Source organism: Chlorocebus sabaeus, chromosome 8, assembly GCF_047675955.1.
Source record: "Chlorocebus sabaeus isolate Y175 chromosome 8, mChlSab1.0.hap1, whole genome shotgun sequence".
In the NCBI taxonomy this organism is placed as follows: Eukaryota; Metazoa; Chordata; class Mammalia; order Primates; family Cercopithecidae; genus Chlorocebus; species Chlorocebus sabaeus.
This window is the reverse complement of record NC_132911.1, coordinates 58,301,196-58,327,101: the sequence shown is the minus strand read 5'-3', so window position 1 is coordinate 58,327,101 and position 25,906 is coordinate 58,301,196. Positions and strand designations below refer to the sequence as shown.

At 42.4% G+C, this 25,906-nt stretch overlaps 1 protein-coding gene across 6 annotated transcripts in view; it reads left to right on the top strand.

Moving 5' to 3' along the window:
* Positions 1-3,594: 3,594 nt before the first annotated feature.
* LYPLA1 (lysophospholipase 1) overlaps positions 3,595-25,906 on the top strand; it is a 50,707-nt gene continuing 28,395 nt past the window's right edge. Inside the window, exons 1-2 of one of the 6 annotated variants that reach the window (XM_008000648.3) lie at positions 3,595-3,802; positions 4,636-4,667. In XM_008000648.3, coding sequence (XP_007998839.1) covers positions 3,734-3,802; positions 4,636-4,667 — 101 coding nt within the window. In that variant the 5' untranslated portion in view covers positions 3,595-3,733. Of the gene's footprint in view, positions 3,803-4,021; positions 4,224-4,635; positions 4,668-25,906 lie in introns of those variants that run through there. The other 5 variants (XM_073018087.1, XM_008000649.3, XM_073018088.1 and 2 more) reach the window with 5 other exon arrangements.

The following is a 25,906-nucleotide window of genomic DNA, read 5'->3' as shown; positions in this document are numbered from 1 at the left end:
ACCTGGCCTTATTAGTAATTTTTAAATGCTCTTACTGTGTTTTTGCTTTGTACAATCATATCCTCTAAAATAAGAATATTTTTGTCTTTTTCAATTATTATATTTATTTCATTCCCTTACCTGGGGAAGAGAGAGATCATTTTCATAGAAAGCTCCCTGGAGGATACATAACTTGGGTAAATGTTGCAGGTATAGTAGCGTAGACACCTCAACTTGAACTGACCTACTCCCCACTAACGGAGTAAATTAATAGAATGATTGGTGGCCCCTAGAATTCTCTACTTACTACATCACAGAAAAACTCAACGTAATAGTGATTTGGAACATGTTCACAGTAAGAACTACAGAGTTTTATTTTCTCGATTAACATCAGAGGCATTAGAACCAGAGCGACTTCCTTCTGAATGGAAGCAGGTAAAATGAGGCCGAGACCCACTGGGCTGCATTCCCAGGAGGTTAGGCATTCTTAGTCACAGAATGAGATTGGAGGTCACAGGACTGGTATTACAAGACATAGGTCATAAAGACCCTGCTGATGAAACAGGATGCAGTAAAGAATCTGGCCCGGCCGGGCGCGGTGGCTCAAGCCTGTAATCCCAGTGCTTTGGGAGGCCGAGACGGGCGGATCACGAGGTCAGGAGATCAAGACCATCCTGGCTAACCCGGTGAAACCCCGTCTCTAGTAAAAAATACAAAAAAATAGCCGGGCGAGGTGGCGAGCGTCTGTAGTCCCAGCTACTTGGGAGGCTGAGGCAGGAGAATGGCATAAACCCGGGAGGCGGAGCTTGCAGTGAGCCGAGATCTGGCCATTGCACTCCAGCCTGGGCGACAGAGCGAGACTCCGTCTCAAAAAAAAAATAAAATAAAATAATCTGGCCCAAACCCAACAAAACCAAGATGGCAGGAAAACGACCTCTGGTCGTCCGCTCTGCTCATTATACACTTACTATAACGTATTAGCATGTTAAAAGACACTCCCACCAGCTCCATGACAGTTTACAAATGCTATCACCAGGTAGGGAAGCTACCCTATATGGTCAAAAGAGGAACCCTCAGTTCCAGGAAATCCCTGCCCCTTTACCAGAAAACTCATGAATAATCCACCTCTTGTTTAACATATAAACAAGAAATAACTATTAATATACTCAGTGGAGCAGCCCCTAGCCCTGCTCTGCCTACCGAGTAGCCATTCTTTTTTTTTTTTTTTTTTATTCGCTTCTCTAATAAATTTGCTTTCACTTTACTCTATGGCCCCAAATTGTCTCTTACCAGAGATCCAAGAATCTTCTCTTGGGACCGGGATCCCTTTCCGGTCACATTGACATCACAACTAAATGACTTAAAAGCCTGATAAATGTACACAAGTACATGAAATGTGAATCCCACTATCATCATTTTCAATAAATTGGCATCAATTTAAAACTTTTGGAGAATCCACAAAATCCTCATTGTCCAAATCCAATCTACAAGAATGATTAAAAACAGTGTGAGTAAGACCCCAAATCCTTCAGAACGCTGGTATTATAGGAAAGGGGTCCCAATCCAGACCCCAAGAGAGGGTTCTGGGATCTCACACAAGAAAGAATTCAGGGTAAGTCCATACAGTAAAGTGAAAGCAAGTTTATTAAGAAAGTAAAGAAATAAAAGAATGGCTACTCCATAGCCAGTTGCCCATTTTTATGGTCATTTCTTGACGATATGCTAAACAAGGGGTGGATTATTCATGCTTCCCCTTTTTAGACCATACAGGGTAACTTCCTGACATCGCCATGGCACTCATAAACTGTCATGGCGTTGATGGGAGTGCAATAGTGAGGACCACCAGAGTTCACTCTCATTGCCATGTTAGTTTTGGTGGGTTTTCGCCGGCTTCTTCACTGCAAGCTATTTTATCAGCAAGATCTTTATAACCTGTATTTTGCGCTGACCTTTTATTTTATCGTGTGACTTAGAATGCCTTAACCGTCTGGGAATGCAGCCCAGTAGGTTTCAGCCTTACTTTACTCAGCTCCTGTTTAAGATGGAGTTGCTGTGGTTCACGAAACACCTCTGACACTGGCTACGGTGTGAATGAAATGGAGTGTTGTTTTTTACAGCTTCCTTCCCAACCTTACTCTCTAAGGATTGTATCCAGTATGTCCTTTGAGTTTCTTCACTTAATTGTAACCTTCTGAAGGTAGGGCATTTTGGCTTTAAGTGTTTCTATCTAGTGCTCTCTTCCAGATCTTACCATGTATTCCATATGCAACACATTTGTTGAGTAACTACATTTTAGGCCATAAAGTCACCTGTGCAGAAAAGGTCAGTCTAGTCTCCTGCTTATGTGTCCGGAGTTGGTTCCTTCTGGTTGGGTTCGTGGTCTCACTGACTTCAAGAATGAAGCTTGTGGACCTTCGTGGTTAGTGTTACAGCTCTTTTTTGTTTTTTTTGTTTTTTGTTTTTTGTTTTTGAGACGGGGTCTCACCCTATCTCCCAGGCTGGAGTGCAGTGGTGTGATCTCGGGTCACTGCAAGCTCTGCCTTCCCAGTTCACGCCATTCTCCTGCCTCACCCTCCCGAGTAGCTGGGACTACAGGCACCCGCCACCACGCCCGGCCAATTTTTTTGTATTTTTAGTAGAGACGGTGTTTCACTGTGTTAGGCAGAATGGTTTCAATCTCCTGACCTCATGATCCACCCGCCTAAGCCTCCAAAAGTGCTGGGAGTGTTACAGCTCTTAAAAGTGGCACAGACCCAAAGACTGAGCAGCAGCAGCAAGTTTTATTGTGAAGAGTGAAAGAACAAACCTTCCACAGCATGGAAAAGGACCCCAGCGGGCAGCCGCTTTGGCTGGGGGGAGGGAGGGCATGGTCAGCTTTTATTTTCTTATTTGTCCCAGCCCATGTCCTGCTGATTGGTCCACTTTACAGAACACTTATTGGCCCATTTTACAGGGTACTGATTGGTGCATTTTACAAACCTCTAGCTAGCCACAGAGTGCTGATTGGTGCGTTTTACAATCCTCTCATGAGACAGAAAAGTTCTTCAAGTCCTCACCCGACCCAGAAGACCAGCTGGCTTTATCTCTCATTTAAACCTGTACTGTGTCAATATCCATACTTCAACAAATGTTGTCCATCAAGTTGGGGAAGTAGTGGATTTCTGGAGACAAACGTTATCCTTTACAACTAAAGTGTAAAGAAGCTAAGTTGAACCCAAATCTACATACTGCTGTAGCCCCAAACGGAAATACTGCCAAAGCTCCACCAGTCTCTCCCAGTCCATCCAGACTTTTACAAATGATAGACCCTGGCTGCAGGAAACCAAGGAGCACCTGGGGTTGGGTGAATTGGCTCCGGGGCTCATTCTTTTCACTACAGCGCCAGAAAAGCGAAGTCAAGATCCAAGAGACCGGCCCTCACCCTGCACCTGAGAGCGCATTTCCCCTGCCAGCACCGAGCATGCGCGGGCTGCATGGCGTGGCGAAAGCGCAGCCCAGTCCGCGCCGCCGCCGCAGCCAATCGGAGGGAGGGAGCTGCCCAGACATTGTGAGGCGCGGAGGGAGGGGCGGCGGGCGAAGGGCAGGGCGGACCTTGAACGCGCGGGCGCGCGCGGAAGGTAGCGCGGGGCCGCGTTGGCGCGCACGCGCCTGAGCGTGCGCCCGGTGGGGCCGGCCGGGACTCGCCGCTCGCACGCCCTTGGGCAGCGGCCGGGCGCTCGCTCTTCCTTCCGCTTGTGCTGAGCTGAGCCGGTGTATGTGCGGCAATAACATGTCAACCCCGCTCCCTGCCATCGTGCCCGCCGCCCGGAAGGCCACCGCTGCGGTGAGCGGCGTAGGCGTGGGCTCGGAGTGGTCCACTGGGCCGGCCACCAGTGGCTGCCCCTCGCGCGGGGTGGGCGTTGTGGGCGGGTGGCGGCCTGCGGACGAGGACGCTCCTCCCGGCCTGGGTGGGGTGCGGGTGGTCGGCTCGGGTGGTCTGCGCGGCCGGGTCAGCGGGGGGCGGGGGCAGCCGGGGGGGTCACAGCCAAGGCGAGGGCCAGTCACCAGCTTCCCCCCTGCACTGCGGAAGAAGTGCGGCCCTGGGACCCCCGCGGGCCGGCCTTGGGGCACGGCGTCCTCCTCTGCAGCGTGTTTCTGCCTGGTGTGTGGGTGAGGGAAACCTAAGTGCGCCAGGAAATCGCCTTATTATCACCTCGCACTCTTGTCCTCAATACAAGAAGTTTGAAGATTAAGTGTCCTACAAGGTCAGACGTACTGTTTTTTTTAGGAAACTCGTGTACAAAAACTCAAAACTTATTTTTGCCCCCGGAAGCTTGCTTTTGCAATGGAAAAATTCTACAGGGTATATGAGAGACGTTCCTGATTTGACTTGAAAGAGATAAACTGTTTTTCTTAGAATGTGATAATTTGCACTCATTGTCTAACTGGGACCTCTGAGTGCTAACCCCCCATTCATTATCTCAGGAAATAAAGGGAGAAGTTGATTGGAATTTTTGCCATTTAAAAGAGGTCGATAGAGATTAAGTCGCCAAAGATAGTGTTGTGTAATTCTCTTATAGGTTTCATTCCGTTTTCCACCTTAAGCAAAGCTAGTGTGTAACAATCCTGTGTGGGCTTATTTAGGAATTGCTTCTTATTTTTCCTTTTCTCTTATAGGTGATTTTCCTGCATGGATTGGGAGATACTGGGTAGGTACCATTATTATTGTTAATAGTAACAGTGATGAAACTGGGTCATGCAACTTTTGTTTACGCGTTCAAAGGTTTAATGTTTAAGGACGCTAAAATTGTATTTTAAACGATTACTAGTTAATATATCTTACAGTGCGGTGATTTTATATTTTGAAAACCCTCAGAATTTTCCCCTTATCATCGTGAGTTTATTGATTTTTTTTTTAACTCCGGTTTCTGGAACATATTAAAATTGCAAATTCCTCATTAGTTGCTTTGGGTGTTTGATACCAGAGATCAGTGGAATGTTTAGTAGGGACAGTGTGCAATTGAGAGCTTTCCAGAGCAGTTAAAATTTCAGAGCAGATTGAAGAGAAGAACTAGATGATTTTGATAAGAGAACTAGTGGCAACAGAAGGCATGAAGCATTCTGAATAGAGGGATTAGATGTTCACCCTAATGAGTTGAAAGGCAGGGGAGGCAACTCAGATATATTTGGAGGCTTATCAAACATTTTGTTGTACTGATTGTACTTATTTTTGTTTTATTTTTTGTTTGCGTGCTTTTTTCTTTTCTATTATTTTTAGAGACAGGGGCTTGCTCTGTCACCCAGGCTGGAGTGCAGTTGCAGGATCATAGCTCACTGCAGTTTTGAACTCCTGGGCTTAAGTGATCTTTCAGCCTCAGCCTCTCAAAGCGCGGAGATTAGAGGCGGGAGCCGCCTGAGCCTGGCCTGTTGTACTAACTTTAGATACATGATTTATCTTTTACTCAACCTTTTTCTATATTGAAATGTTTTTGTTTTTATATTTAAATCGGTGATAATCTGTGAAACTTAAGCAAAATATGAATGTTGTTTAAAAATTGCAGAAATGGAGGAAAACTGAAGATACATAAATTTTGATAAAGTTGCCCCAAAACGACTGAATTTTCTGAACCACCGGGCCGGGCGCAGTGGCTCACACCTGTAATCCCAGCACTTTGGGAGGTGGAGGCCGGTAGTTCACTTGAGGTCAGGAGTTCAACACCAGCCTGGCTAATAGGGTGAAACCCCTTCTCTACTAAAAATACAAAAATTAGCCGGCTGTGGTCGGGCAAGCCTGTAATCTCAGCTACTAGGGAGGCTGAGACAGGAGAATCACTTGAACCCGGGAGGCAGAGGCTTCAGTGAGCCAAGATTGCACCACTGCACTCCAGCCTGGACCACACAGTGAGACTCTTAAAAAAGGCATTAGGTTAGATTTTTGTCTGTTTGTTTTTTTGGTCTGCTTTGTCGCCCTGGCTGGAGTGCAGTGGCGTGATCTTGGCTCACTGCAACCTCCGCATTCTGGGTTCCTGGGCCTCCTGAGTAGCTGGAACTATAGGTGTTTGCCACCATGCCAGCTAGTTTTTGTGTTTTTAGTAGAGACGGAGTTTTGCCGTGTTGGTCAGGCTGGTCTGGAACTCCTGACCTCAAGTGATCCCCCCACCTGAGCCTCCCACAGTGTTGGAATTACAGGCGTGAGCCACCACTTAAAAGTGATCCCTATTTTTTGCCTAGTAAGTCAAGTTATGTAATACAAACCTTGGATTGAGTTACAGAAGAGGTTGCAGCACTCTTTCTGGCAATCCAGTAGTCCTGTGAAAATGATGAACTTATTTTACCAAATGAAACTCGAATAGCAGAATCTCTATTTTATGGGCAAACCTTTCTTGATGTTGCAAGTCAGGGAGAAGTTTGCTACCCTCTAATTTTGCCAATAATGAGAGCTTCTGTGCCTGAATGATTAGTCCTGGCAAAAAGAAAACTTCAGTCTAGGCAGATTCCACAGACTGAAGTTCATAGTGAAAATGGCGAAGACTGTTAGAATCAAAAATACCAAGAACATGCATGACATCTTGACCAAAAGTTAAGTTTGTATTAAAAAATTATCCTCCTTTTTAACCTGTTGTGATAAAAGCAAAAACATGGGTCTCCAGTTCTGAAATTATTTGGTGGGATAGTGCTAAGGAAAAACTGACTCTAGATTGGTTCCATGAGTGCATGATGAAACTTTGAGTCTGTCAACCTGACAAGTGGCAATTTAATATTTAAGATACTGTAGTCTCCCCTTACCTGCAGTTTTGCTTCCCATGGTTTCAGTTACCTGTGGTTAACTGTGGTTCAAAAATACTAAATGAAAAATTCCAGAAATAGTATATAAGTTTAAAATTGCACACCGTTCTTTTTTATTTTATTATTTATTTTTATTATTATTATTTGAGATGGAGTCTCGCTCTGTCACCCAGGCTGGAGTGCAGTGGCGCGATCTTGGCTCTCTTCAACCTCTGCCACTCAGGTTCAAGTGATTGTCGTGCCTCAGCCTCCTCTGTAGCTGGGATTACAGGCGTGTGCTACAACGTTCAGCTGATTTTTTTGTGTTTTTAGTAGAGACGGGGTTTCGCCATGTTGGCCAAGTTGGTCTTGAACTCCTGACCTCTGGTGATCCACCCACCTCGGCCTCCTGAGGTGCTGGGATTACAGGCGTGAGCCACCACGCCTGGCCTGAATGGTACCCCATTCTGAGTATTGTGATGAAATCTTGTTCCATCTCACCCAGGACACGAATCATTCCTTTACCTAGCGTATCCATGCTGTATGGATTCACCGTGTATTAGTCACTTGGTAGCCATCTGGGTTATCAGATCAACTGTTGCAGTATTGTTTTGCTTTTTTTTTTGAGACAGAGTTTCGCTCTGTCACCCAGGCTGGAATACAGTGACACGATCATGACTCACTGCAACCTCCGCTCTCCAGGTTCAAGCAACTCTCCTGCCTCAGCCTCCCGAGTAGCCGGGACTACAGGTGTGCACCACCACACCCTGCTAATTTTTGTATTTTTAGTAGAGACGGGGTTTCATCATGTTGGCCAGGCCAGTCTGGAACTCCTGACCTCAAGTGATCTGCCCGCCTCGGCCTCACAAAGTGCTGGGGTTACAGGCATAAGCCACCTCACCCAGCCTGTAGTGCTTTTATCCAAGTACATTGCTTAATGATGGCCCCAAAGTGCAAGAGAAATGATGTTGACATATTGTTATAATTGTTTTATTATTGTTCATCTCTTCCTATGCCTAATTTACCCATTAAACTTTATCACAAGTATTATGTATAGGAAAAAAAATATGTGTAGGATTTGGTGTTATCCATGGATTCAGGCATTCACTTGGGGTTTTAGAGCATCCCCCACTGTTTATTTCTGGAATTTTCCATGTAATATTTTCGAACCACAGTTGACTGTGGGCAGCTGAAACCATGGAAAACAAAACTGTGGGTGAGAAGGACTAGAATATTTTAAACATATAATCACAGAAAAGTTATCCCATTAAATTTAACATTTAGTATTATCTAATATACTGTGCATTCAACCTTTGCCAGATTATTCCATTACTATCCATTATAGCCATCTCCTCCCTAGTCACACATTGTAGTTAGTCTCTTTAGTCTCTTTTAATCTGGAACAATTCCCTAGATTTTCTTTTCTTTCATGACATTGACACTTCTGCAGAGAACAGGCTAGTCCTTTAATTTGGGTTTGTATGATATTTCCTCATGATTAGGTTCAGTTTATGCATTTCTGGTATAAATACTGTGTAAACAGTATGTCCTATTCATTGCACACATCAGTAGACTAACGATGCCAAGTCCCTTTATTGTTGTAACTTGGATCACTTGATTAAGGTGGTATCTTCCAGGTCTCTACTGCAGTTACTCTCCTTTTGTAATTGAAAAGTAAGTTGTGGGGAGATACTTTGTGACTGCAAATTGTTCATCAAGGTTTCACCCAATATTTTTACCATCCATTGATAATTCTCGCTTGAGTCAATCATTTCTACAGTGTGATTTTCTAATTCTGTCATTCCTTTTTTTTGTCATTTCATTTTGTTTATTAATCTGCTACCCCCCATTTAGTTAGTATGGACTCAGATTTATTTTCTATTTATTTATTTATTTGCTTATTTTTTGAGACGGAATTTCACTCTGTCACCCAGGCAGGCTGGAGTGCAGTGGTGCAATCTCGGCTCACTGCAACCTCCACCTCCCAGGTTCAAGCAATTCTCCTGTCAGCCTCCCAAGTAGCTGGGACTACAGGTGCGTGCCACCACGCCCGGCTAATTTTTTTTTTCTGGAGACCGAGTCTTGCTCTGTGGCCCAGGCTGGAGTGCAGTGGCGTGATCTTGGCTCACTGCAACCTCTGCCTCCGGAGTTCAAGTGATTCTCCCGCCTCAGCCTCCTAAGTAGCTGGGATTACAGGCACGTGCCACCACTCCCAGCTAATTTTATTTGTATTTTTAGTAGAGACTGGGGTTTCACTACGTTGGTCAGGCTGATCACGAGCTCCTGACCTCATGATCCACCCACCTTGGACTCCCAAAGTGCTGGGATTGCAGGCGTGGGCCACTGTGTTGTCCAGTCAGTTTTTTTTATTTTTAGTAGAGACGGGGTTTTGCCTTGTTGGCTGTGCTGGTCTAGAACTCCTGACGTCAAGTGATTTGCCCACCTCGGCCTCCCAAAGTACTGGGATTACAGGCATGAACCACTGTGTCCTGCCTGGACTCAGATTTATTTAATGGGTTATGTTCTATTATGTTTTAAACTTTCTAACTTTTTATTTTAAAGTACTTGAAATTTACATAAAAGTTACAGAAATAGCATTTATAGCTCCTTATGCCTTTCACCCAGATTACTTAATTGTTAATATTTCTGAACTATTAAAGAATAAGTTGCAGACGTGTTGCCTCATTACACCTTAATTCTTCAGTGTACATTTTAAAGTACCAGGACACTTCCGTATAACCATCATTAAAAAGTTAACATTGATTGGATACTACGATCTAATCCACCAGCTCCATTCATATTTCATTGGTTTGAGCCAATAGTGTCCTTTATCAGTCTAGGATCACATATCGCCTTTAGCTATCATTTCTCCTTAGTTTTCTTTATTCTGAAACAGTCCTTGTCTTTCATGACCTTGACACTTTTCAAGAGTACGTATGTACATGCTCATTTGTTTTAAAATTTTAAATCAGTACAGACTCTTGGATTCCTGTTGTATTCAGAGGATAACAATCAAGTGAGTTATTTATTTTGATGCTCAAATTGTCCTTTAGTTGGCCACAGTAACCCTTTCAAATTGGTACTCAATGTCTTTTGGACATATCCTCATCCTTATTTGATCACTTCCTCACTTTCTAGTACAAGATTTTTTCTAGGATTGTCTTATATGTTTCCTGCTCTAGTTCTGGACTCAGCCATTTTTCCAAGAACCCTGATTCCTTTTAGTAGACAGTGAGATCTGGGTGCTGTGTGTGCTCCCAGATCTAGACCCTTGCAGTGGACACAGCTAGGAATATGTGCACATACATACGTATGTACACACATACCAGTTTTAGTATTTATAAATATTCAAAATCTTGAACTTACAATGATTCCTCCAGTTGCAGCCCAGCACCACAGGGTTTTTTATAGCCTTCTCCCTTTCCATATTTGTAATTCCGTGAGTAACCTGACTTCTGTTCTTGGGGGGTTCTGGCCAACAGTGCAACTCTGGAGTTCCCCCCTCCAGTTGCACCAGCTCACTGCTATGCTTCCTTCATGGGACCTCTCCCTATATGCTGAATGTGACACCTGAAAGCTCAGTTCCAGTTAAGGGGAAACAGGGAGGAGGAAAGGCCAGGTGGAAAGCTTGGTTCTCTTCATGTGTCCCCTTCCCTGTTACCCCCGAGTCCTTATCTGTATTACCAGTATTCCAGGAATTACTTATCTGTATTACCAGTCCCTGTGACATTTCCTAAGCCAAGGAGATTATAAAAATATAGAGAAGAATGTTTGAAAGATAAAGAAGTGGTTGACTGGATCAGATTTTACTGAGAAGTCAAACAAGTGAGGATTGAAAATAAATTGGCAACATGGATATGTTTTGTGACCATAATAAGTTTGCAAGTCTTCCTGTAATCAAGAACTATTAGTAATAGAATTATAGAATGTGATTTGGAGATCATTTAATTACAAGGAATAGAAAGCTCATCAACTAGCTTAAACAAAAATTAGAATTTGTGGAAGGATACAAGGACAGCCCACTGGCATATAAAGTCCATGAAGGCAAAGGTTTCTTTAATCAACTTTAATTCAGATAAAATTCACATGCCATAAAATTCACCTGAGCACAGGGATTTTTTGTGTTTTGTTTTAATTAATACTGTATTCCCAGTGCTAGAATAATATAGGACATGTAAGAGTGCTAAGTATTTGTTGGGCAAATAAATGAATAAATAAGGAATTAAAGGGCAAGACATGAGGAATATCAGTCACCACATGTATTAGTTTCCTAAGGCTGCCATTACAAATAACCACAAACTAGATAGATTAAAAACAACAGAAATTCATTCTCACAGTTAAACAGGCCAAAAGTCCAAAACCGAGCTGTCAACTGGGCCACATACTTTCTCTCTAATGGAAACTGCCTCTTCCAGTTTCTGATAGCTCCTGGCTTTCGTTGGCCTCAGGCACCATATGCCCAACCTCTGCCTCTGTCTTCATGTGACCTTCTTTGCTGTGTATCTGTCCTCTCCTCCTCTTAGGAGGACACCAGTTATTGGATTTAGGGCTCACCCTAATCCAGTGTGATCTCAACCCTTAACTAAGGAAATCTGCAAAGAGCCTGTTTCTAAATAAAGTCACATTCCGAGGTTTCAGGTGGATGTGAAAATGGCGGGGACACTGTTCAACTACACCATTATTCTCACTACCTTTCCCTGGCCTTATGGTCTCTCACTTGATTCTTTCTGTAGATTTGCATAATTCTCAGTATGGACACACTCTTGTTATCCAAAAGTGAACGATCTTAGCTCTTTTATCAACCCTACTTCTGGTGTTCAGCCTAGAATCTGATCTATCTTAGGTCATTTTTTTTTCTTGTCTAGTTAGTTGGTAAGACTGACTGGGACTGATAGGAGAGTTAATGATAATGTACTACATGAGTGGGGATGGGGATGAGTGGTGTTTCTTGTGCAAACCCAGACAGAATCTCTGAGTTTTTAAAAAGTTCTACACCCATATTACTACAGGATAATGAACAAATGGAAAGAATGCTTTACTTACTCTGCAGTCTTTTTTTTTTTTTATTTTTGGATACAGATTCTCGCTCTATTGCCCAGGCCGGAATTCAGTGGCAGGATCCCAGCTCACTCCGCCTCCCAGGTTCAAGCAATTCTCCTACCTCAGCCTCCGAAGTAGCTGGGATAACTAACAGGCACCCACCTCCGTGCCCGGCTAATTTTTATATTTTTAGTAGAGATGGAGTTTCACCTGTTGGCCAGGCTGGTCCCAAACTCCTGACCTCAGGTGATCCGCCCACCTTGGCCTCCCAAAATGCTGGGATTACAGGTATGAGCCACTGTGTCTGGCCTCTGCAGTCCTTTTTAAAAGATCACAATTGAGAAACAGATTGGAGTCAATTTCTAATATTTTGGGGGGTATGTGCTGAAATTCACTTTTTGGGCTCTTAGAAACCTCGTGTGTATGTGTCTGTGTTTTGTTTCCTTTTTTCTGACAATAAAATGAAATATATGCTGATTAATCTAGGATTCTGAATATTAGATTCAGCTTAATTGAAGCTTTTTAGAATTATTATTATATTTTTTGAGACAGGGTCTCACACTGTCACCCAGGCTGCCGTGCAGTGGTGTGCTCATGGCTCACCGCAGCCTTGATCTCCCCGGCCCAAGCAATCCTTCCACCTCAGCCTCCCAGGTAGCTGGGATGACAAGTGCATGCCACCACACAGGGCCTGATTTTGTTTTGTTTTGTTTTTAAGTAGAGACAGGGTCTCATTATGTTGCCTAGGCTGGTCTCAAACTCCTGAGCTCAAGCAGTCCGTCCACCTTGGCTTCCCAAAGCTCTGGCATTATAGGTGTGAGCCACTACACCCAGCCAGAATTCTTAAATCTTGAGTTTTTCATTGTCATTGAAAATTATCAAAAGAGTTGGATACAGCTTGGCCATACTTTTTATATTAATATGGTTGGATTCAGATTTTTATAACCTGTATAGGCCTTTGAATCATCCAGTACAACTAGCTACAGGTTATGGATGGGAAAACTGAACTGGAAAGTCATTGATTCTCACACTATAACATACATCAAAATCACCTAAAAGTCTTGATTCTTGGGCCCCACTGCCAGTTTCTGATTGAGTGGGTCTGGAATGAGACCCAGGAATTTGTCTGCATGCCACTTCTTCTCTCTCCTTTCTTTTCCCTCTTCCTCCTCCACCACCTCCTCTTCCTCCTTCTCTTCCCCTTCTCCTCCTCCTTCTCCTTCTCTGTCTCCTTCTCCTTCACCGCCTCCTTCTCTTCCTTCTTTCTCCTTCTTCTCCTCTTCCTCCTCCTTCTCCTTCTCCTTCTTTCTTTCTCCTCCTCCTCTTCCTGCTTCACAGGGTCCTCCACCGCCGCCTCCACCTCTTCCACCTCCTCTGCCGCCGCTGCCTCCCCCTCCTCATCCTCCTTCTCCTCCTCCTCCACCTTGCTTCCACAGGGTCTCTCACTCTGTTGCTTGGGCTGGAGTGCAGTGGTGTGAACACAGCTCACTGCAGCCTTGACCCCCTGGGTTCAGCCTCCCAAGTGGCCGGGAGTACACCTGTGTGCCAACATGCCTGGCTATTTTTTAAAGTTTTTGTAGAGATGAGGGTCTCACTATGTTGCCCAGGTTAGTCTAACTCCTGGGCTCAAGCTGTCCTCCCACCTGGGCCTCCCAAAGTGCTGGAATTACGGGCATGAGCTGCTGTGCCTGGCCAGAATTTGCATTTCTAACAAGTTCTCATTGGATACCGATACTACAGGTCTGGGGATCACAATTCCGAGAACCACCAGACTGACAGAGCTTTCTGAGGCCACACTTTTAGATAGTGGCTGAGCGGGGACTAGAACCCAAGATTCCTATTTCTTTTTCTCATGTAAGGGTTCTTAGTATTTCTTCTTTCTTTTTTTCTTTTCTTTTTTTTTTTTTCTGAGACAGTTTCCCTTTTGTCCAGGCTAGAGTGCAGTGGCGTGATCTCGGCTCACTGCAACCTCCGCCTCGGGTTCAAGCGATTCTCCTGCATGGCTGGGATTACAGGTGCCCACCACTGTGCCAGCTAAATTTTGTATTTTTAGTAGAAACAGGGTTTCACCTTGTTGGCCAGGCTGGTCTCAAACTACTGACCTCTGGTGATCCACCCACCTCGGCCTCCCAAAGTGCTGGGATTACAGGCATGAGCCACCATGCCCTGCCTGGTTCTTAGTATTTCTTATGTAGAATGGATGTTGGAGCCAGACATGGTGGCTCACACCTGTAATCCTAGCGCGCCTCTGGGAGGCTGAGGTGGGAGGATGGCTTGAGCCTAGGAGTTCGAGATCAGTCTGGACAACACAGCAAAACCCCATGTATTAGTTATCTTACTGCTATAAAAAATTACCGAAACTGGGTAATTTATAAATAAAAGAGGTTTAATTGACTCACAGTTCTACATGGCTGGGGAGGCCTCAGGAAACTGAAAATTATGGTGGAAGGCACCTCTTCACAAGGTGGCAGGAGAGAGAAATGAGAGCTGAGCGAAGGGGGAAGCCCCTTATAAAACCATCAGATCAAATGAGAGCTCCCTATCACGAGAACAGCATTGGGGGGAGCCACCCCTGTGATTCAGTTATCTCTACCTGGTCCCACCCTTGACACGTGGGGATTATTACAATTCAAGGTAATATTTTGCCCGGGGGAGCGGGTACGGGGGGGACACAGCCAAACCGTATCATCCACTTTCTACAAAGAATACAAAAAGTTGGCCAGCCATGGTGGAGTGTGCCTGTAATCCCAGCTATTTGGGAGGCTGAGGTGGAAGGATCGCCTGAGCCTGGGAGGTCAAGGCTGCAGTGAGCTGAGCTGCACTTCCAGCTTGCACGACAGTGAGACCCTATTTCAAAAAATAAAAATAAAAAAAAAAGAGGTTGGCAAACAAGGGCCCACGGTTCAATTCTGACCTGCCACTCATTATTACAGTATTACTATATACATTCTAATACATACATATTAGTATTAGTATTGTTACGTATGTTCAAAGTCCCCCCCACCCCATGTATAGGAAAACTATGTTTTTTCCTATACATACATACCTGTGATAAAGTTTAATTTATAAATGAGGCAGTAAGAGGTGAACAACAACAATAGAATAATTATAACAATATACTGTAACAAAAGTTATGTAAATGTGATCTCTCAAAATACATTCTTGTTCTGTACTCACCTATTTTTCGATGGTGGTTGAATGCAAGTAACTGAATCCACAGAAAGCAAAACTATGGGTGATGGGGAACTACTGTACTTAATAATTCACATACCAAAAACTTCACTCTTTTGAAGTATACAATTCAGTAGTTGTTAGTATATTTACAGAGTTATTCAACTATTACCACTGTCTTAATTCCAGAATATGTTCAGCATCCCCAAAAGAAACCCAAAATCTATCTGCAGACTACTTATTCCCCTCCCTGGCAACCACTATCTTTTTCTGTTTCTGTTGATTTGCTTATTCTGGATATTGCATAGAAGTGGAATCAGATATTTGGTCTTTCGCATCTGGCTTCTTTCACTTTATAACATAATGTTTTTCAGGCTCATCTATGTTGTAACATGTACCAGTACTGCTTTCTTTCATTGCCAGGTAAATAATTAGCTGAGCATGGTGTCATGTGCCTGTAGTCTCATCTACTTGGGAGGCTGAGTCAGGAGGATCGTTTCAGGCCAGGAGTTCAAGTCTAGCCTGGGCAATATAGTGAGACTCTATCTCTTAAATAAAAGAAAATTCACATAAAAATTATTCATTCATCAATTAATGAACATTTGGAGTGTTTCTACTTTTTGACTCTAATAACTAATACTACCCTGCATATTCATGTATAAGACTTTGTGGGAACATATGTTTTTAGTTCTCTGGGGTATATACCTGGGAGTTAAATTGCTGAATCAATAGTAGCTCTATGTTTAACTCTTGAAGAACTCCAGGATAGTTTTTATAGTAGCTGTACTTTTTTACACTTCTGCCAAGATAAATGACCAGCAGTGTGTGAGTGCTCGGATTTCTCTCCATCCTCGTTAACACTTGTTATTGTCTTTTCGATTATAGCCATCCATTTGTATGTGAAGTGCTCTCTCATTGTGATTTTGATTTGCATTTCCTAATGGTTAATGTTGAACATCGTCTCATGTCCTTGTAAAAAGTAAACTAGAGGTCCCTCTTCAAAGATTTTCCTCCGCATCTAATTAGGAATAAATAGCAACTTCTCTTAAAAGCAAAATTTATTCGAAGACCTGTGCTAACATTCTGAAATGTCTGCTAGCCGTAATAAAGAAATCAATGTACTTTAGCTCTTAGCTCCCACAATTTAGCCTAAATATTTACCCTGGCATGCTTATACTGGTCGAAGCAAGCATTAGGTCACAGCCTGTTCTTCTTCCATATTTAATAAGTGTTATCTTTCTCAGCATTCCACAACTTACTTCCTCCTTCCTTTGTTCTCCTCTACCTTTGCCTGTTTTAAAAAGTTCCAAGTTGCTAGCCAATCGGGACAAATACAGAATGTGAGGTCCCGTTCCTACCTGACACAGCAGTAGGGTGGACTCGTCAGATTATAAATGACTCTGTCTCCTTTGTTCGGTGTACTCTCGTGGCACAACTGCTGGCGAGTGTACCCTTTCTGCAGGAAGTAAACATGACCTTACTAAATAAATTTATGTTTGAATGCTATTTCTTTATGGTACCAGAGAACAAGCATTTCAAACATCCTTATTGGCCATTTGCATATTTTCTTTGGAGAAATATCTGTTCAGATCCTTTGCCATTTTAAAAATTGGGTTGCCTTTTTGTTGTTGATTTATAAGAATTGTTTATATAGTCTGGACACTAGACTCCTATCAGATATATTATTTGTAAATATTGTCTCCCATTGCGTGGGGTGTCTTTGTACCCTCTTGGTAGTATGTTTTGCAGCACAACAGTTTTTCATCCTGATGATTTTTTTGTTTGTTTGAGATAGTTTCGCCCTACAGCCCAGGCTGGAATATAGTGGCGCAATCTTGGCTCACTGTAGCCTCTGCTTCCTGGGTTCCAGCGATTCTTCTGCCTTGGCCTCCTGGGTAGCTGGGATTACAGACGCACCTTGCCATGCCCTGCCCAGATTACAAGTCTTTCACTTATTTTGTTAAATTATTCCTCTAAGTATTTTATTCTTTTGTATACTATGATGAATGGAATTGTCTTTATTACATTTTTATATTGTTGATTGCTAGTGTATAGAAATATTCCTTTTTGATAAGTTTTTTATATCCTGGGATCTTGCTGACCTCATTAACTCTTAGAATGTTTTTGTAGATTTCTTAGGATTTTCTGTATATAAGATCATAAGATACTCAGCTCACAAGATCATGAGAGAGAATTTTACTGCCTCCTTTCCAATCTGGATGCCATTTATCTTGCCAGTTTCCCTGGCTACAATCTCCGGTAAAATGGTGTATTGTATTTATTAAATTTTTGTGTTGAACAGCCCTTGCATTCTAGGGAAAATCCCTCCTGGTCATGGTGTATAATCCTAATTATATGTCGATAGATTTGGTTTGGTAGTTTTTAGGATTTTGTATTTATATTCCTATGAGATAGTCTGTCATTTTCATTTTGAGACAGGGTCTCGCTCTGTCACCCACGCTAGAGTGCAGTGGAGTGAACACAGCTCACTGTAACCTCAATCTTCCAAGCTCAAACAATACTTCCAAGTATCTGGGACCACAGGTGCACACCACTATGCCTGGCTAATTTTCTTATTTTTTTGTGGAGATGGGGTCTTACCATGTGCCTAGGCTGCTCTTGAACTCCTGGGCTCAAGCAGTCCCGCGACTTCGACCTCCTAAAGTGTTGGGATTACGAGCGTGAGCCATCACACCTGGCTATGCCATCACGCCTGGCTGTCATTTTTTTTTTCTCATACCCTTTGGTTTTGACGTCAGAGTAATAATGGCCTTCTAAATGAGTAAGTGTTCCTTCTTTTTTTGGGCAGGGGAAATGAGAAGGATTCTTTAAACATTGGATTGGTAGACTTCACCTTGAAGCCGTGTTGTACTGGGCTTTTCTCTGTGAGACTTGATTACTGATTCAATTTCTTCTTATAGGCCTATTTAGGTTTTGTTTCTTCTTGAATCCTTTTTTGGTAGTTTGTGTCATTCTAGGAATTTGTCTATTTAATCTAGGTTATCTAATTTATTACCATGTAATTGTTCATACTATTCTCTTATAATCTTTTCTATGTGTCAAGTTAGTAGTAGTCTGTTCTTTGATTCCTGATTGTAATAATTTGAGTCTTTGTTTTTTTTCCTTGGTTGATCTAGCTAAAGATTTGCCATTTTTGTTGATCTTTTCAAAGAACCAAGTTTTGCTTTAGTTGATAGTCTTTTTTTTGAGGTGGACTCTCACTCTTTCACCCAGGCTGGAGTGCAGTGGCTCAATCTCGGCTCACTGCAACCTCCACCTCCCAGGTTCAAGCAGTTCTCCTGTCTCAGCCTCCTGAGTAGCTGGGACTACAGGCAGGTGCCACCACGCCCGGCTAGTTTTTGTATTTTGGGTAGAGATGGGGTTTCACCATGTTAGCCAGGCTGGTCTCTAACTCCTGACCTCAAGTGATCCACCCACCTCAGCTTCCCAAAGTGCTGGGAATATAGGTGGGAGCTACCACGCTGGCCTTTATTGTATTTATTTCCCCTCTTGTTTTTATTATTTTCTTCTTTCTGTTTACTGTGGATTAAGTTTTTGTTGTTGTTGTTGTTGTTGTTTTCAGGTAGATTAGGTTGTTAATTTGAGATCTTTATTTTTATATTTATTTATTTTATTTTTTGTCTCCGAGGCTGGAGTGCAGTGGCACGATCTTGACTCACTTCAACCTCCGCTTCCGAGGTTCAAGTGATTCTTCTGCCTCAGGCTCCCAAGTAGCTGGGATTACAGGCATTCACTGCCATGCCAGGCTAGTTTTTGTATTTTTAGTAGAAAAAGGGTTTCACCACGTTGGCCAGGCTAGTCTTGAACTCCTGTCCTCAGGTGATCTGCCCACCTCAGCCTCCCAAAGTGCTGGGATTACAGGCGTGAGCCACCATGCCCAGCCTGAGATCTTTATTTTAAAACAGATGTCCACAGCTATACATTTCCATTTGAGCATTGCCTTTGCTGCATCCCATGCATTTTCGCTGCTACTTGTTTTTACTTTTTGTAAATGGTTAGGAAAAAACTTAAGACTTAGTGACACATGAAAAGTACATGAGGCCGGGCGCGGTGGCTCAAGCCTGTAATCCCAGCACTTTGGGAGGCCGAGACGGGCGGATCACGAGGTCAGGAGATCGAGACCATCCTGGCTAACATGGTGAAACGCCGTCTCTACTAAAAATACAAAAAACTAGCCGGGCGAGGTGGCGGGCGCCTGTAGTCCCAGCTACTCGGGAGGCTGAGGCAGGAGAATGGCGTGAACCTGGGAGGCGGAGCTTGCAGTGAGCTGAGATCCGGCCACTGCACTCCAGCCTGGGCGACAGAGCGAGACTCCGTCTCAAAAAAAAAAAAAAAAAAAAAAAAAAGAAAAGAAAAGTACATGAAACTCAGATTTTATTGTACATAAATAAGGTTTTGCTGAAACAGAGCCACATCCTTTTGTTTACATGTTGTCTATAGTTAATTTTCATCCCAGAGTGGCTGAGTAGTTGCAACAGAGACCTTCTGGCTGGTAAAGCCTAAAATGTTGACTCTTTTGGTCCTTTGCAGAAAACAATTATTGACCCCTGTTGTTAAATATTTTTTGATATACAGATGTTCTACATCATGATAAATTCATCATAAAATCAAAAAATCGTAAATTTAGCCATTATACCCAACAAACAGTTGGGAACTGTTTGTATATTCATACTATGAAAAATTGAGCTTTTCATTATTTTTAGCTTGCATGAGAGTTAGAGCTGTATTTGCTTAGAGTGATATTCCTAAGATGATAATATTTGTCATTTGATTTTTCTGTGGATTCTTATGGACTACCTGGTAACATTCAAATACAGAGCACAGCAATCATTTCTTCACCATGTGATCTTAACCTACTTTATCTGAGGTATCTTCAATTTCTATCTCTGTTTTTAAAATATTCTAGCCTCATTTAACAATATATATGCAAAGGCCTAATTTTTTAAAAGATTTTTGTGACAACATTTTAAAGAATTTTTTCTAAGGAAAAAATGATGTCTGCAAACACTCATTTATAAGACTGTACAATGAGAAATCTGTGTGAAAAAAATTGAAATGCCAAAATGTTTGGAAAGAAGAATATTTGATAAATTAGAATTCCAGCGATTTAAGTGGAAAAAGTGTATCCTGGGCAGGTGCAATGGCTCATGCCTGTAATCCAAACACTTTGGAAAGCCAAGGCAGGAGGATCACTTGAAGCCAGGAGTTTGATGCCAGCCAGGGCAAAATAGTGAGATCCTGTCTACGAAAAAAAAAGTACATTCTGAAACTGTAGATACATATAGTCTTATAACAAGTAGGAGCTAAGCTGTTAATGATTGTTTCTTTTTTTAAAAAAGGATTGGTTGTTGATTGCGCCACTCCAAATGCTTTTCATTTTCTACTTTTGTCTTTTCTTCCCTAATTGTAATAAGGAATAAAACATACTATGGTGTGTATGTATGTGCGTGTGCATTGTGGGAAAACCTGGCCTCTGTCTTACTGATCCTGCTCTATACATTCTTTTTGATTTTCATAGCTGAAACTAATCTTTCCCTTCTCTTCCACATTTTGACATTCTTTGTAACTTATTTGTAGTGCTTAAATTTTGATTTGTATGGTGGTGTGTTTATATCTTGTTTCTCCTACAAGACTTCAGGTTCATTGAGGACACAGTCTATATCTCAGTCTTTATCTCTCATGCATGTAGAAGTTTGTTTTTTAAATTTCTCTCCTCAGATGCAGTGGCGCACGCCTGTAATCCCAGCACTTTGGGAGGTGGAGGCGGGTGGATCACCAGAGGTCAGGAGTTCAGGACCAGCCTGGCCAACATGGCGAAACCGTCTGTACTAAAAATACAAAAATTAGCCGGGTATGGTGGCACATGCCTGTAATCCCAGCTACTCGGAGGTTGAGGCAGGAGAATCACTTGAACCTGGGAGGCAGAGGTTGCAGTGAGCCAAGATTGCGCCATTGCACTCCAGCCTGGGCAACAAGAGCAGAACTCTGTCTCAAAAAAAAAAAAAGAAAGGCTGGGCGTGGTGGTGCATGCCTGTAATGCCAGCACTTTGGGAGGCCAGGGTGGGCAGATCGCAAGGTCAGGAGTTTGAGACCAGCCTGGCCAGCATGGTGAAACCCCGTCTGTACTAAAAATACACAAATTATGTGGGCATGGTAGCGCACTTGTAATCCCAGCTACTCGGGAGGCTGAGGCAGGAGAATTGCTTAAATCTAGGATACGAAGGTTACAGGGAAGAGGTTGCAGGCTGTACTTCATCCTGGGTGACAGAGCGAGACTCTTTCAAAATAAAATAAAATAATCTCCTAGTTGTTGTTTTTTTTTCTTCAGCATGTCTTCTGTTATTTAAAAAAAGGCAGTTTCTTGAGCTCTTTCATTGAACTAGAGCTGCTGGCCAAAAACTGTGTGTATATAGTAGGGCAAACAAGGATCTGTGTGGTTAAGGCATAAACACAGGAGTAGCACAAAATATAAATGAATAATAATAATTGTAGAATTGCAATTTTGAGCACAAATAGGGGCAGAACTACGAATGGTCAAAGTTTACTGTGAAGTATTGTTGCATTGTCTGTATATTTGGGGTGAATAATTGAGAGGCAACTCTTCAACAGCCTGTTACTCCAGACAGGGCTAGAAACTCGTGAGTACAGCAAAAGGCCTTTGAACTACAAAGTCCATACCTTAAAGCTCTTGTACTTTTCCCTGTGAACTCCAGCATTTTTATTCTTTGACAAATGTCTAATACATGCAAAAGATTGTAAGTATTCAAAAAGCCAGTGCTGTAGAGTTCTTTGGTGTGGAGAGAATAGCCAATGTTTTATTGTGTTAATAACAATTCTAAAATCCATATTAAATTTAAATTTTTGGCCGGGTGCAGTGGCTTAAACCTATAATCCCAGCACTTTGGGAGGCCAAGACAGGTGGATCACCTGAGGTCAGGAGTTTGAGACCAGTCTAGCCAACATGGTGAAACTTTGTCTCTACTAAAAATACAAAAATTAGTCAAGTATGGTGGCACAGCTACTCGAGCGGCTGAGGCAGGAGAATCACTTTTACTCAGGAGGCGGAGGTTGCAGTGAGCCGAGATCACCCCACTACACTCCAGCCTGGGCAACAGAGAGAGGCTCCGTCTCAAAAAACATAATACATAAATAAATTACATTTTAAAATTCTGTTTCTATAGTCACCATCAATTTACATACATATTTACTTCTCAATATACTTTGTAAGTGTAAAACATAAGGGAATAAGGCTGTCATCTGCCTTAGCCAGCCATGATATAGGTCAAGCTTTTATTATATGTAGTATTGTTTTGAGGAACATAATTGAAGCTTTATTTTATTTTGAACTCAAATAGGTAGAAGATTGTTATTACTATTTTTTGAGACAGAGTCTTGCTTTGTTGCCCAGGCTGGAGTGCAGTGGCATGGGACTCTTGTGGCCCAGTGCAACTCCCACCTCATTCTCCTGAGTAGCTTGGACTACAGGCGTGTGCCACCACACTTGGCTAATTTTTGTAGAGACAGGGTTTCGCCATTGTTGCTCAGGCTGGTCTCAAACTCCTAAGCTCAAGTAGTCCGCCCACCTCAGCCTCCCAAAGTGGTGGGATTACAGGAGTGAGCCACCATACCCAGTCTGAAGATTATTTTATAAGTGTGACTTTGTTTTTAAGTGGCTATTTATTCCCAAAGCTATAATTAGCTGAAATAATACTGTAATGTTTAAAGCTTATTTAGTTATCCCTGAGGTCATTAGCACAAATAAAGTAACGATATACTTAGAAATTGAAATAGAAATGAAAACAGCTCACAGAAAATAAACATTGGCAATAACCATGGAAAACATTTTATAATGTGGTTATGCTGTTATCTTTTGCAGAGATAACAGACAGTTTTTATTTATTTATTTCAGGGGGAGGCGAGGACTCTGTTGCCCAGGCTGGAGTGCAGTTGTGTGATCTTCGCCTACTGCACCCTCCGCCTCCCAGGCTCAAGTGATCCTCCCACCTCAGCCTCCTGAGTAGCTGAGACTATAGGAGCACTCCCAGCTAATTTTGTATTCTCAGTAGAGATGGGGGTTTCGCCACATTGCCCAGGCTGGTCTCGATCTCCTGGATTCAAATGATCCGCCCAACTCAGCCTCCCAAAGTGCTGGGATCAAAGGCTTGAGCCACTGCACCCAGTCTAGTTTTTTATCTTATATGCTGCTTGGATACCTTTGTTGGTCAAGGCTCTGTGACAGAAAGTGCCTTAATTGCTTGGTAATGTCTACTCTGGGCCCACGATCTAGGAATGGTAGCCTATATGCCAGGTATTTATTATTGCTGCAAAATACTGCTTATTGTGCACATTAAAATCTATTTGCAAAGCTAACTATACACATATTGTTAAGTTTATTCCTAATTCTACTGAAATTATAAGGCAAGAGAACTGGCCCAGCCGCGGTGGCTCATGCCTGTAATCCCAGCACTTTGGGAGGCGGAGGCGGGCGGATCACGAGGTCAGGAGATTGAGACCATCCTGGCTAACACGGTGAAACTCGGTTTCTACTAAAAAATACAAAAAATTAGCCGGGCATGGTGGCGGGTGCCTGTAGTCCCAGCTACTCGGGAGGCTGAGGCAGGAGAATGGAGTGAACCCGGGAGGCGGAGCTTGCAGTGAGCTGAGATTGCGCCACTGCACTCCAGCCTGGGTGACTGAGCGAGACTCTATCTCAAAAAAAAAAAAAAAAAAAAGAGAATTTATCAGTTGCTTTGCTTTGCAACTGTTATGCAGTTCTAAACTCAGATTGGTTTGGTGTAAGAACTTTTTTGAGTTGGATTTGTGCTATCTTTGAAAATTATTTTGAAAATTGGATTATGATATAATCAAGTATTCAAATCTTAAATGTTCAGCCGGGCTGGGTGCGGTGGCTCACACTTGTAATCCCGGCACTTTGGGAGGCTGAGGAGTGCGGATCACTTGAGGTTAGGAGTTCGAGACCAGCCTGGCCAACATAGTGAAACACCCCGGTCTCTACTAAAAATACAAAAAATTAGCGGAGCGTGGTGGTGTATGCCTGTAATCCCAGCTACTCAGGAGGCTAAGGCACGAGAATTGCTTGAACCTAGGAGGTAAAGGTTGCAGTGAGCTGAGATCGTGCCACTGCACTCCAGCCTGGGTGACAGAGTAAGACTCTTATCTCAAAAAAAAAAAAATTAAATGTTTAGCTGGATAAATTTTTACTTACACCTATGAAACCATCAACCTGATGAAGATAGAGAACATTTCCAGCTCCCCAGGAGTGTTTTCCATTCCCCTGCAGTTAGTACCCTCCCATCCCAGAGATGACCATTACTCCAACTTTTATTACTATACCATAGTTTTGCCTGTTCTTGACTTTCAGATAAATGGTATTATATGTATATCTTCTGTGTCCAGCTCTTTTTGCCCGGTATGTTTGTAAGGTTTATCTGTTTGAACATAATTTTTATTATACTTACTGTTGTGTAATTCACACTGTTTTTCAGTAACATTCTATCTTTATTTTAAAAGTTGGAACATACACTTTATTATCTCATAAATGTATTCCTTTTATCTTCAGAAGAATTAACTTTTTTATTTTTTTTTATATTTATTTATTTTTTAGTAGAGATGAGGTTTCGCCATGTTGGCCAGGCTGGTCTCTATCTCCTGACCTCAAGTGATCCGTCTACGTTGGCCTCCCAAAGTGCTGGGATTACAGGCCTGAGCCACCACACCCAGACAACTTTTTTATTTTTTACTTTGTAACTTGTATTTAGATTCAGGAGTACATCTGCAAGATAAACTGCATGTTTTGAGGGTTTGATCTACAGATAATTTTGTCACCCAGGTAATAAACATAGTACCTGATAGGTATTTTTTCTGATCCTTTCCCTCCTCCTACCCTCCACCATCAAGTAGACCCCAGTGTCTGTTTTTCCTCTCCTAGTATCCATGTGTTCTTGTTATTTAGCTCCTACTTGTAAGTGAGAACATGTGGTACTTGGTTTTCTGTTCAGGTGATAGTTTGCTTAGGATAATGGCCTCCAGTTCCATCCATGTTGCTGCAAAGTACATGATCTCATTCTTTTGTTAATGGCTGCATAACATTCCATGGTGTATATGTACCATAGCTTCTTTATCCCATTTGCCACTGATGGGTGTCGAGGTTGATTTAATGTCTTTGCTGTTGTGTATAGCAATGCAATGAACTTACGTATGCATGTGTCTTTATGGGAGAACGATTTATACTCCTTTGGGTATATATCCAGTAATGGCATTCATTACTGGGTCGAATGGTAATTCTGTTTTAAGTTCTTTGAGAAATGGCCACACTGCTTTCCACAATGGCTGAACTAATTTACATTTTCACTAGCAGTGTAAAAGCATTCCCTTTTCTCTATGACCTTGCCACCATCTGTTATTTTTTGGCTTTTTTTTGGTCAGTGTATTTTCCATTTTTACTGTGCATACACGTAATACAATGTATCTTAAAAATGGGTCTTACAATATGTAGTTTTATCACTTGGTTTACAACTAAATATATTGTGAACATTTTCTCTTCTACAACAGTTAAAAGAATTGCAGAACTTGGAAGAAACATAATTTATTAAGCAATCTTGTTAGGGACATTGAAGTATAATTTTTTTTTTTTCTAAGGAGACTTCATTCTTTTTACAATACCTTTGGGGAAAAAAAGGGGAGTCCTTGTCTTATATAGCTTTCTATAAATGATGAAAACTTGCCCTTCCATTTAGCCTTTTCACTTGCTTCTCTACACCCACCAAATCACCAATCAAGTAACCCATTTTATGTTTTCCAATCTCTCCCATTTGCTTTCTCTTTCCTACCCAGTCTCCCTACACACATGCAAACGGACTTCCATTCCTTCAGCACTCTCGTTCCTCCCCTTAAAGAGGCTTTTTTTTTTTTTTTTTTTTTTTTTTGAGAC